Source organism: Uloborus diversus, unplaced genomic scaffold (genome assembly GCF_026930045.1).
Source record: "Uloborus diversus isolate 005 unplaced genomic scaffold, Udiv.v.3.1 scaffold_11, whole genome shotgun sequence".
Lineage (NCBI taxonomy): Eukaryota > Metazoa > Arthropoda > Arachnida > Araneae > Uloboridae > Uloborus > Uloborus diversus.
The window spans coordinates 6,215,729-6,228,902 of record NW_026557765.1 but is presented as its reverse complement, the minus strand read 5'-3'; the positions used below and the strand labels follow the sequence as shown (position 1 = coordinate 6,228,902).

General features: G+C 31.9%; 1 protein-coding gene across 1 annotated transcript in view; it reads right to left on the bottom strand.

The window, feature by feature from the left end:
• The window catches only part of LOC129232123 (zinc transporter 7-like), a 28,582-nt gene extending 15,671 nt beyond the window's left edge, over positions 1-12,911 (bottom strand). Inside the window, 3 exon segments of the mRNA XM_054866362.1 lie at positions 1,026-1,127; positions 8,545-8,559; positions 12,829-12,911. Coding sequence (XP_054722337.1) covers positions 1,026-1,127; positions 8,545-8,559; positions 12,829-12,911 — 200 coding nt within the window.
• Positions 12,912-13,174: the final 263 nt, after the last annotated feature.

Sequence of the window (13,174 nt, the reverse complement as noted above, 5' to 3'; positions counted from 1 at the left end):
TTTTCACAACATAGGAGAAGAACATAAAATATAGACAGATATCACCAGTTGAGAAAAACACATTCAGTTCAGGGGAAGAAAAAAATGAGAATAAGGTTCATTCATGGAAAATATGTTATATGCCTCACACGTGATAGCTATATATTTCATCACGTAAACAATAACTTAAAAAGATCATAGAGATTTTTTTTTTTTTGCTTAAGAAATTGCACATTTATATAGATAATTTCTTAAGCAAAAAAACTATATTATGGAAAAAATTTGAAACATATTGAAAACTGAAGTTATCAAAAATTCCAACATTTTTAGCCAAGTAACTAATAAGTTTATAAAACAAGAAAAGTTACCCTGCAGTGTTAAAAAGTTACATGTAAAATGTTTAAAATAAAAAACAAAAATATGACATGATTTAAGCAAATGTTTGAATAAGAGTAGAAAAAAGTTCAGAAAAATGCACACATTAATGTTATTGCAGGCAGGCCCAAAATAAGACTAGAGCAAGGCCTTTTTTTTTATAAAGACTTATTATTTTATGAGATTGTATAGTAAGATAAAACACCAGTTTTTGACACCTATAACAAACAAGCTAAAAGGTAAGCATTGCCAATTTTAACGAAATTTTATAATTTTGATTAAAAAGGTTTTTAGTTCTTAGTTTCATACCTTTTACAACTATAAAATGGTATTTAAGTTTGTAATACTTACCTTTCAGGTTATTTGTGCCGACTACTGTTTGGATTTACATAACAGATTAATAATGAAAGCAATATTAATTCTAAGTTTAATATTATAATTATATGGGAACATAGTGCGAGTGAAACATACAGTTACTATTAACAAATTTAGTTCATGTTGATTGAAAATATCTGACACATACATTAACAGTTGGATTGATATCAAAATGTAAGATATTTTAGATATCTTGGAAAGCATCTTTTCAAACTCTGTAACTATTCACTTGACTGTTAATGGGAAATTGTAATTTGCATATTAATATTTTAATAACATGGAGAAAGAAAAAATACCTGTTTGTCCAGATTCCATAAAATAATTCCACAAATGCAAATGACAGATTGAGCATAAGAAAACAAAACAAATTTCTAGATGTTTTGTCAGCTAATATCACCCTAAAATATGAAAGAAAAATGGAATTTAAAAATTCAGAACATTTAAAATTATTTTTAAAAAGCAATAAGATAAGTTGGAGAAATAACAGAATTGAAACTATACTTATGGGGGGGGGGGGGGTGTTTCATTACTATTTTAGGTTTCGGAAAGTAATTCATTGACAGATTATAGAAAAGTCTGACCTTAGACATGAATAAAAAGGAAAGAAATTAAGTGGAGAATAGTGAAATATTTTACACATTAAAATAACAAAAATTTTTAAATAAAAATTTCATAAAAGTTAACCTTTTTTATTTATTTTTTTAACAAAAACCAGAGTTGCCAACCTTGGAGGAATAGGAGCAAGTGTGGTGATTTTGAGGAGCAATTTGAAAATTTGCGGAGCAATTTGGTATTTTGCATAAAAATCAATAAAAATAACTAAAACCACTTATCTAAAATTGTTTTAGAGCTTTAATAATCATCTTAAGCATTAGAATAAAAATAATTGCTTTTAAATTGATAACACAGCTTCAAACACTATTTCAATCTTTGAGTATAAGCATCTTTAATTTACCATATTTACATGTTTGACACAATAATGACAAAATATAAGCTTGAAAACGTTGGGCCGGGGAATGCGGAGCAAAATAACTTCTTTGCAGAGCCGCAGAGTTTTTCCATTTTTGCAGAGCTACTCCGCAAAATGCGGAGCAGTTGGCAACCCTGCAAAAACTAACACATTTACTAACAACTGTTAACTCTGCGGCATCTGGGATCAGAACTCTGATGCCAAAATTATAATTACCAAAATGAAATTGAAAAAAAAAAAAATACTGTACCTCACAATGAGCTTGATTTATCAGTTATAAATTAACTAGAGACTCATAATTAAGCTTCTAAGAAAAGAGTTACTGCTGTGTGCAGGTAAATGGCAGTATCTGCAGAAATGAGTTTTTGAGATATTTAAAGAAATGTTACTTGGATTCAATGTTAACCATGGGGAAATCTTGGAATTAGACGTTTTTTTTGTGCTTTTTTTTCCAGCGGAAACCAAATGAGCAAGCTTGTACAATAAAGGTAACATACAATAGATGACAAAAATGCAAAAAAAAAAAAAAAAAAAAAAAAAATGAAAAGTTTGCAGTTACTGTCCTTTACCTACACACGGCAGACAGGGTGGCGACAGGAACTGGAAAAAAAAATTCCCTGACTTTTCCCTGATTAAGTTCACAAAATTTCCCTGATTTATGTTATCAATGATAATGGTTTCCTTTCTTTGCCCTACCTGAAAAGCATTGCATATTAAATAAAATGCTGTGTTTAGAACGGTTTAAGCTGTTAATGAAAAATATATTTTAAAAAGAGGGTTCTTTTTTTTTTTTCGTAAAAATAGTGTATTAAATTATCGGCGGAGAAATATTGTAAGAAATCTAAAACAAATACTTTACTTCTAGGAACCAGTTAACATAAGAATTCTAAGAAATTATTAAAACCTCTCTTAAATAAATATCTGATCATGATAAAACTAAAACATTTAAATGGAAATAATCTTGAACTGAATTTTCAAGCAGTATAATTGTTGCTGCAAGAATAACAAATGATAGTTAAAGTACAGAAGTAATGTAGTTTTACTTACGTAAAAAATACTGCCGTGTGCAGGTAAATGGTAGTATCTGCAGAAATTAGTTTTCGAGATATTTGAAGAAATGTGTGGTGGACTCAATACTAACACTAGGAAAATGTTGGAATCAGACGTTTTTTTTCGCGCCTCTTTTTCAGCGGAAGCCAAATAAGCAAGTATGTACAATTTAGATGACAAAAATGCAAAAAAAAAAAAAATGTGCAGTTACCGCCCTTTACTTGCAAACAGCAGAATAGACATATTTATGTAAATCAAATTGAAATCTTTCAACAACCAGTCATATTGAGCTATTCTCTACTCAAGAACTTAGGTTTTAATGAATGAATACAGCATTTTAACTATTAAAAAATAATAAAAATATTTACTTATGTACACAACTCAATTTCAAATGATTTCATTAGTTGTCGGAAAAAGAAACGTTAGATTAGTTTTTAGTAACAAACAACATTGAAATTCAAAAACAATTATTAATTTCAAAATGTATATGGTTTTAAAATAATCAAGTTTTAAAGTCTGTGAAAAAAACAACCTTTCGTGTAATCTGAATTGACAGCAATTAATTCCGTGGCAAAAAAAAAAAATGATTTTCAGCCAAAATTCAATTTTAGCAATTACATTAAAAACGCCAAGTAATAACTTTTAAGATTTTTTCAGCATTAATTTAAAAAACCAAGATTTGTTTTTGAAATCGTGATAACAGTATGCTAATTACTTCAAGACAATTAGTAAAGGCAAGGGAGCAAAATCATTAATGACGGTTTCCTTTTTGCCTGTAGGGTTGTTTATTTTACGTAGCTTGGAATGCTTGGAAGGAAATTTCAAGCAAGGTAAAATAAACAACTTTACAGACACAGAAGCAATCTTAGGAAGCTCATCCTAAGATTGAATACTTTAACCTTGAGGAAAAAAGATGCACAAATATGTGGCACTGTATAATCGCATCTCATTAATTTTACTTTTTTAAAACAAATAATTGGTGGAAAATTCGTAAGGAATCAAAGTACTTCATTTGTGCAAGGAAAAAAAATTTTTTTTTCTTCATTTGCTCAATTTTCCCTGAATTTTTGTTATTTTTTCAAAATTCCCTGATATTTCCCTGATTTTTCCCTGAGTAATAAAGTTCCCTGACTTTTCCCTGATCTCCCTGATCTGTCGCCACCCTGGCAGAGTATCTCTCAATGTTTATTTTAGTTAATTGATTTTTTCATGTAATAATCCTTCACTAAATTTTGTGATGCAGTGACAAACATTTTAAAATTTAAAAAAAAGTAAATATCAGTTTTGAAAAAAAAAAATTTGCTGTGATTAAAAGGATGCAAAATAAATACTTTGAGTTGGTTTTTAAGAACTTTGTTTAGGACAGCAGCATAGAAAAAAATGATTTTGCAGAGATAGACACCATTAACAAAATATGTTTCATAAAACTACAATTGTCTAACATTTTATAAAATTGTACAAAACATTGACTGTCATATGATTTTAATTCTTATGAAGAATATGACATGTACTTATTATCATTTCAGAAAGAAATCTAGAGATAAAGATCGTTTTTTATATCGAATGATCTTCCCAGAATTTTTGTTTTGAACAAAAGTAAGAAATATTACTATTTCTAAACTTTTGGATCGGATTATTTCCTGTCATAGAGTGAATAGTTTCAAAAGGGCTGTGAATCTTCATTGCCCTTCCCCCCCCCCCCCCAACTAGCAGACAAGGACCAAGAGCACACTATCTCTCTAGGCTTTAAATCAACTTTTAGAATTATTCTTTAAATTTGATGCATTTTAAGGGTCTGGTTTTAACCTTTTGGGTGTAAATATGTTCCTTTACAAAAATTTTAATAACTAAATAGTCATTTAGAAAGTCGGAGGATTGTCTTAGGGTATTCGTATAAAATCCTATTCAACATTTCTGAAAAAAACAAATAATGTGTCCAAACGATGGGATCTTCCACCAAAAACTGAGAAGGTTAAATACAACTCACATACAGGTGTGTGCACAGGTAGAGAGAAGGGACACTTTTGGTCCGGACCCGAGCTTGAAGGGGGCCTAATTCTTTTAAAACTAGGGGTTAAATATAGGGGTAAACAATATGGAGGGGCCACAAAAAAGTCATTTGTGATCGGCCCCAAAATTTCTCTGCTCCTATTACAAAGGAGTGCTAAAAAAATGCTGGGAAGATGGTTGGACCACTTTTTATTTTTTTAAAAAAGGATAAATTGATTCAATTAGAAAAGGAAAATGTTTGCTGCTGGTATTAAGATGAACTAACATTCAATTTTTCACAAAACTGAAAATAATAATAATACAAATACAAATACAAATACAAATGTGACGACCAGCAACAGGCACTGGGCCCAGCTAGGCTGGTCCTAGTCAATTAATTAGTCCCCAATGAAGATCAATGGCCCTCTTAAAGCTATCCACTCCCTTGCTCATTACCACCTCTTCCGGTAAGCTATTCCAAGTGCCCACGACCCTGCTAAAGTAGTAGTTTTTCCTGATTTCCAAGTTAGCCTGAGATTTAAATAGCTTAAAACAATGACCCCTTGTCCTGCTTTCCCCGCAAAAATTTAATCCATTTACATCTTTCATTTTGATAAATTTAAATAACTGAATCATGTCCCCTCTGACTCTCCTTTGCTTCAGGCTATACATGTTAAGCCTATTAAGTCTGGTATCATAATCTAAATCTGAGAGTCCCCTTACTAATTTAGTTACCCTTCTTTGAACCCTTTCCAATACAAAAATATCTTTCTTCAGATAAGGCGACCAAAACTGAACAGCATACTCCAAATGAGGTCTTACTAAACTCCTATATAAAGGCAGAAGAACTTTCTTAGATTTGTTTGAAATAGATCTATTGATGAACCCAAGCATTTTGTTGGCTTTGTTACTAGCAATACTGCACTGTTGACTAAACTTGAAGTCCTGATTTATAAAGACACCCAGATCCATAACATTTTCTGCCTGATTTATGACTGAACCCTGTAAACGATATCTCATACGCTTATTTCCATGACCTAAGTGTAGCACTTGACATTTCCCTACATTAACTGCCATACCCCATTTATCTGCCCACTTAGTAATATGATCTAAATCCTCTTGCAGCTGTTTTACTTGTTCTTCATTTTCGACAATCCCCATAACTTTTACATCGTCAGCAAAACAATTCATGCATCCAGAAATATTATCATTGATGTCATTCATAAATATAATAAACAAAAGAGGCCCTAAAACTGATCCCTGAGGAACCCCACTTAAAACATCACTCCAATTAGAATGATTTCCTCTCACAACTACTCTTTGCTTCCTACCAGTAAGCCAATTTCTAACCCAAAGTAAAGTTTTTCCTCCTATTCCAATGTCAGCTAACTTGCTGAGAAGAGCAACATGCGGTACCTTGTCAAAAGCTTTTTGAAAATCAATATAAACAACATCCACACATTTTTTGTTATCTAAAGCTGAGGTAACCTTGTCGTAGAAATGCAATAAATTAGTAGTACAGGATTTACCTTTCCTGAAACCATACTGCAAACTAGTCAACAGACTATTAGTCTCTAAGAACATCATGATCTTAATTTTGATCAAAGTTTCGAAAATCTTACAAATCACCGAAGTCAAACTTACAGGTCTATAATTCCCAGCAATACCTTTAGACCCCTTCTTGAAGAGTGGCATTATGTTAGCCAGCTTCCAGTCCTCTGGCACCGTCCCCGAGTTATAAGAAGCATTGAAAATATTCAAAATAACATCCACTAATTCCTCTGCACATTCAACTAAAATTTTTGGATAAATATTATCTGGTCCCGGAGCTTTAGTTGCTTTAATCTTTTTCAAATGAAATAAAACCTCCTCCCTGGAAAATACAAAATCCTCAAGCTGTATAATAGCTTGTGTCTTGTTAGTGTCAACTGTTGAGATACAGTTATCGTTAAACACACTGGAAAAAAAAGTTATTTAGAACATTTGCAATATCCCTATCGTTTTGGATTAAATTTCCATGCTCATCAACCAAAGGCCCAATTTGACTGTTTCGAGCTTTCCCAGAATTAGCGTAAGCAAAAAACCTCTTAGGGTTCCCATCAATGTCATCTGCCAGCCTTTGCTCCAATTCCCTTTTCTGAATCCGTACCAAATACTTAAAATTTCGCCTTGCCTTACCATACTGGAGCCTTTCCGCACTCTGACCAGTTACTTTAAACTTACGAAAAGTGGCTTGCTTATAATTAAGAGCTTCTTTAGTCTCCCTGGAGAACCACATGGGCCAAATTTTGGTACTAACACCTTTTCTCCTAAATGGAACATAGTCCCCAACGGTTTTAGCAAGTTTATCCTTAAATTCCGTCCACTGCTGATCTACGTCGCTATTTTCCAACCCTGACGAAAAAACCTCTTTCAACCTCTGCCTAAGTGCAACAAAATCGGTGTTTCTGAAATTGGGCACAAACCTAAAATTATCATCTTTGCACACTTCAAATTTAACCCGGAACCTAATGCTGTTATGATCACTATCTCCAATATGCTCCCCTACACTCAACCCCTGAACAAAACTACCTATGTCACAAAAAACTAGATCCAAAATGGCCTCCTCTCGAGTTCCCTGAGTTACAACTTGATCTAAGAAACAGTCACCAATTACTTTTAAAAATTCCTCTTCTTTGCCATTACCAGGATAAAAATTATTCCAATCAATACCCGGAAAATTGAAATCCCCCATTATGATAACGGATCCCTTACTGGACATGTCACTAATAATACGGTACATCTGTTCATCTTGTCCCTGGTTTGAATTAGGTGGCCTATAAATGTTTCCAAAGCGTAGCTTTATGCCCTTACTGCTCATCAACTCCAGCCAAACCATATCAATATCAGTAGGCTTATCATTTATGACCAATTCATTGCAAATAAAATTGTCTCTAACATAAAATAAAACCCCACCACCTCTTTTACCTACTCTATCCTGTCTGAATAAATTATACCCAGCAATATGTAATAACTCTGCATCAGATTCGGTAGCCCATGTCTCTGTAATTCCGATAACATCCAACTTCTCATCCATAACTATGCTGATGTAATAATAATGATAATAATAATAATAATAATAATAGGGGGTATTAGTTGGGGGGGAGCACAAGTAAATTATTTAATTATATAAAAAATCCTTCTTTAATCCTAAAAGTAAAATTATACAATACTATGAATGAATCATACAGGTATAAAATATGCTCGTTGAAAAATTGCTAAAGAAAATTTCTTTTTGTAATAGAGAATCTGTATATGAACAAGGAGTTAGTTCAATAAACCAAAAAAATATTGGATATTAACAATCACAGTGTTTACAATTAAACCCACTTATTTATTTGAAATTTTTTATGTATGTGGACTTCTCAGTTTCTGTAGATTAGAATTTAATTCTGACAACAATTAAATTAATTTAAAGTCAGATAATGATACTAAACAACCCAAATCTCTTTATTTGAATGGCCAATAATTTGTCATTTTCACAACATTGCACATGCATTTTTCCTCCAAAAGTATTAGATTTTACAAATGCAATTCATACACTTAATTCATGCATAAAATAATTTTCTGATAACTTGTTAAAGAAATGCGACTGTTTCAAATAAGCAGAACAAAGCTGTCAATAACAAAAACAATGCATTTAGTTGTGGCTTGAAATTAAAAAGCAAAATAAGAGCAATCATGCTGTAAAAGAAACTCAATTTCAAATAATCATGCTGTATTATGATTGTTCGTATTATTTCAGAAAAAAACTGAAATAAACTTACGTGAGTTGATTCTCTCTATCCATCACATTTGAAAATATAGATGGAAGAAAAAAGAAAATAATTTTACTTTTGAATCTTAGTAATTCAAAAAAAAAAAAAAAAAAAAACATCAATTTTTGAATTCAAATTTTTCATTAAATTATGTAAATTGAAAAAAACAAATAATTAAAAATCAAAACACATTCAGGACATTTTTTTAATTTTTAGAACAAATCAGAGTAAAGTGTATCAAACTCAAAATATTCAATATGAATTTTTCTAAGCCCCATTGAATATACATTTAAAGAAATTAAAGTTTTTTAATGCATAACACAAAACTGGAAGAAAATTTAATACTTGAACTTAAAGAAAGTATTACAAAAAATTTTTACATAACTGAGAAGTGCACAATAGCAAAAATGAATTATACTGAATGGTATAACACACACACACACAGAATTATAACAAATGAGGGTAAGAAAACCTGATTATATATTGACTCAACTTACAACTTTTTCAAATTTTAGAGAGATGGGAAAAAATAGTGACAAATAAGATAGCAACAAAAGATTTTACTTCTATACTGAAATATTGCACACAATTATGTTGTACGTGAAAGTTTTTAAACGTTCACCTATGTGATCAAATATTCTTAAATGGACTTTCTCATTTAGACTACGATTCCAGGCTTAACGCTAAAAATGTAGTCTTGAGCAAAGAAGAGACATAGGGGACATGATTTAGTTGTTTAAATTTATTAAAATGAAACATGTTACGGGACTGAAGTTTAGCACTGAAAACACGACAAGAGGTCATTGTTTTAAGCTATTTAAATCTCAGGCTAACATGGATATTAGGAAAAATTATTATTTTAGCAGGGTAGTGGAACCTTGGAACAGCTTACCGGAAGAGGTGGTAATGAGCAAGGGAGTAGATAGTTTTAAGAGGGCCATTGATCTTCACTGGGGATTGTAAATTGACTAGGACCAGCCTAGCTGGGCCCAGAGCCTGTTGCTGGTCATCACTTTTGTATTTGTATTCCTTTAAATAAAATGCTTTATATGCCTTTATAATTTTCTTTAAAAGGTATTTTGATAGGTGAAGTAAGGAAAGTACTTAATAAAATAATTTTGTCTGCACTGATAAAAATATCCCAAAACCTAAATCAGGATCACTTAGCTAATATGCAATAGATAGCGAGGTACATTAGTGGAAGAACACATAATTTTAACCCAAATTAATAATGTAGTAATATGCAGGGCTAAGGCAGTGGTTCAAACCAAGGGGGTTATGGTGCAGGTTGTGACATTGAAATTTTCAGAGGGGTATGTTTTTTATTCTTTATGGGTCTCTTTCTTGGGGTTGTGCAATTAATCTGGAGGAGAGGGGGGATTTACCCCAGGGATAGGATCTTAGGCACTTGCAACTGACCTCTCAATATATCGTTGCCTCAGAGCAACAGTAGGATACCTTAGTACAGTGGTTCCCAAACTTTTTAGGTCATGGAACCCTTAGGTCTTTGCTTTTACTTCAAGGAACCCCGTCATTGTTTATGACTTAAAGACAATATGCTAACGATTTGGGACTCAAATAATAATGATGAAAAATGCTTCAAATATTTTTCTTCTACATAGAATATTAACTATTAATCACGAGAACATTTTCATAATTTGACCGATTAACTCGTTTTAAGGGGTGCTGAACGCTGAACCTATTTTGAACATTTTTGGAAATTATCTGTCCATCTCTTTGTGTTTGCATGTATTTGACCAATTTATTGTGGGCGTTCCAATTCAAAATGTAATACATGAAGTTAAACCACTTTATATGTGCATTCCCGTGTGAAGTGGAAATGAATAGTTTTGGAACTCTTCAGAGGGTGGCTCATCGGAATGGTTTTCGCTATTAGCCTGACTGCTGTATTTCAAACAGTAATACAAAGATTCACATAAAAATTGGTTCCCATATGAATCTTAATGGGAGAGGAGCTGATAAAGTTTTGCCACCATTAATTTCCAAAGGGTTTCACAACAAAATGATTGCTTTTATCTTGAAAAACAATATAAGAATTCTAGCAATGAAGTAGAGGGAATCTCAACTATAAAACGCTTGTTGATTATTCTTTGGTTTTTGCACCAATGGCTCAAAGAAGGGTACTTTTATTCTATGAATGTTATTCTCTATCATGGTGTATTATGAGAACTAGAACTTTAGCCTGTAGCCAAGACACTGAATCTACCCTTTGACTGTGATAATACAAAAGTTTGAAATTCCTCCAAGACAAAAAAAAAAAAAAAAAAAAGCTCCAACCTGGTTGATACAACAAGTAAAATTCAAATGTCGCCATTTTTCCACATTTTAAGAAATAAGATTATACGCCAATGCCGATTGCTTAAACGAAATTTACAGAAGAAAATTTCATGATGTCTACTATATACTTCACTTCTTATTCCAGGCTCTTCCGTGCCTATCAAAGAGGTGGTTTCATCAGTTTTATAGGGCCTTGAAATAACCTCTGTTTCTTGATCCAGACCAAAAGGCAGGCAAAACCAGATCCAAAAAACCCCCAGAAATAATTATTTTTAATGGAAATTTTCTAGACTTAGTGACAATGGCCGATTTAACACAAACAGGCACTAGTCAAAGAAGCAAATGTCTACAAAATAATAATGAACCAAATGCTTTTGTATAAAATTTAGAAAGCATCAATTCTTCCCAGTAAAGGGAGGAGGGGAGGAGTTTATGGCACAGACTGGTAACATTTTTTAGGAAAGGTTGGAGGTTATCTGTGAGGGTTTTAGCTATCATTTTGAGCGTGCTCTGTAATAACATTAAAGGGGGGAATACAACACTTTCTTGGTATGTTTGGGAAGGGGGGGGGGGGGAGATGGACACTACAGAACTAATATTTGTTTTTCAATCGACTCTGTAGTCTATGGTTCTAATAAGTATTAAATAATATTTGTGATCAATGAAATTACAACATCATAATAACTGTCAACAATCTACTAATCAATTATTTTTGTTACTGTTTTAATAAAACTTTTTCTGTTCTAAAGACTTTCAGTTTCTTTATTTACCTAGATGCTATGCATGCCAAATTTCATAGCTGTGTTCAGAAATGCCACCCCTCAGCATGCTGTAGCACAGCTACAAAATGTTTACATTTCATTAAATACTTTCACGATTAAAACAGATTCAGTGGAACTTTTGTCTATACATTCATTGATTATTGTAGAAGAGAGCACAGTACAATCATCTAGACTAACTGGGACCAAAGGCAATCTGAATAATTAGCAAAATACATTCTTAAGTAAGCACACACGTCTTTCATTACAGTATAAAACCATGTTTTGTTAAAAAACTACATTGTACTGTCTCTCGCAAATACTTTATCTTTCATAGTTAAGTTGCAGTGATGTCGGACTGACACTTTAAGTATGCCATATTGTTTGTACAAATAGTACTATACTTTATTGTACGTTCTATGAGGGAGTTGTATGTTTAGTCACAACAAAAACTGAATATATTTGATGTATTTATAGTTCCATTCTTGCAATCATAATTTTAAATTTTTATTTAAGAAATTATATTTTTTTAACACTATAAATTTGATCTGGATAAATCAGTGATCCAGATAAACGAGGTTCTATTGTACTTAATATAACACTTTATCAGTTTGCACGACGTTTGCCTCATTAAAATAACTAACGAAAGAACATTCATTGAAATTAAAATTCAACTCTCTTGCCAAGTCCCCTCACCCTATTTTGAACTGGAGCAGCCCCAATGATTTATAATAGCTGACATCCATTGGCTGCGGTTAGTTTTTCCTGCATGGATTTTTTAATTTTTTTTTCAAAAGTATGCATCTACATAAAAGCATGCATAACTTTACATAAATCAGAATTCTGTAAAGCATTTTAAAGTCCAAAAACATAAAGCCAGAATCAGATTAAAATGTCAGACATTAACAATATACCTGGGCACATTATCCAGTTAGTGAAATATGTACCCAAAACTACGAAAGTAAACAAATTCAATCACTTGTACAGATAATAAAATGCCCAATATCGGATTCACGATTTAAACATGCAAGCTGGAAATTCTGAGCAATATGTTACCTACTAATGATTTAAAAAAAAAAAAAAAACTTGACCCGACAACGCAACAACTACTTTTGAAGTGCTGTGACTAGATCGCATTTCTTTATAAAAGACTTGAATTCAAATTATACATTTTCGAAAATGAAATTGCAATATAAAACGCCGCAAAACATGAGGAATGTTAAAAATGTAAGCGTACCGAAACCATGACTGGAATTTTTCTTTGACACGATGTCTTCTACCAGTTTTATAGTCTCTATCATTGGCATGTACAGGTAACATTTATAACTATTAATGTTTAAAAATATTCTTAAGATTTTATAAATGTTAACAATTCATGCAAACAGACAAGGCAGACAAGACACATATGCTACAAAAACTTCTGACGGCTTGATTTTGAGATCAACAATCCCTTAACTGTCTATTTGGCATAACTGAGCATAACACAAGTGAGGCGTGTTTGTAGCGTTTTCTATTTATAAGTTGAAAAAACACGTATTTGTTTTGATTTAAAGGTTTTTAAAAGGAGTAAAAAAAACCATGAC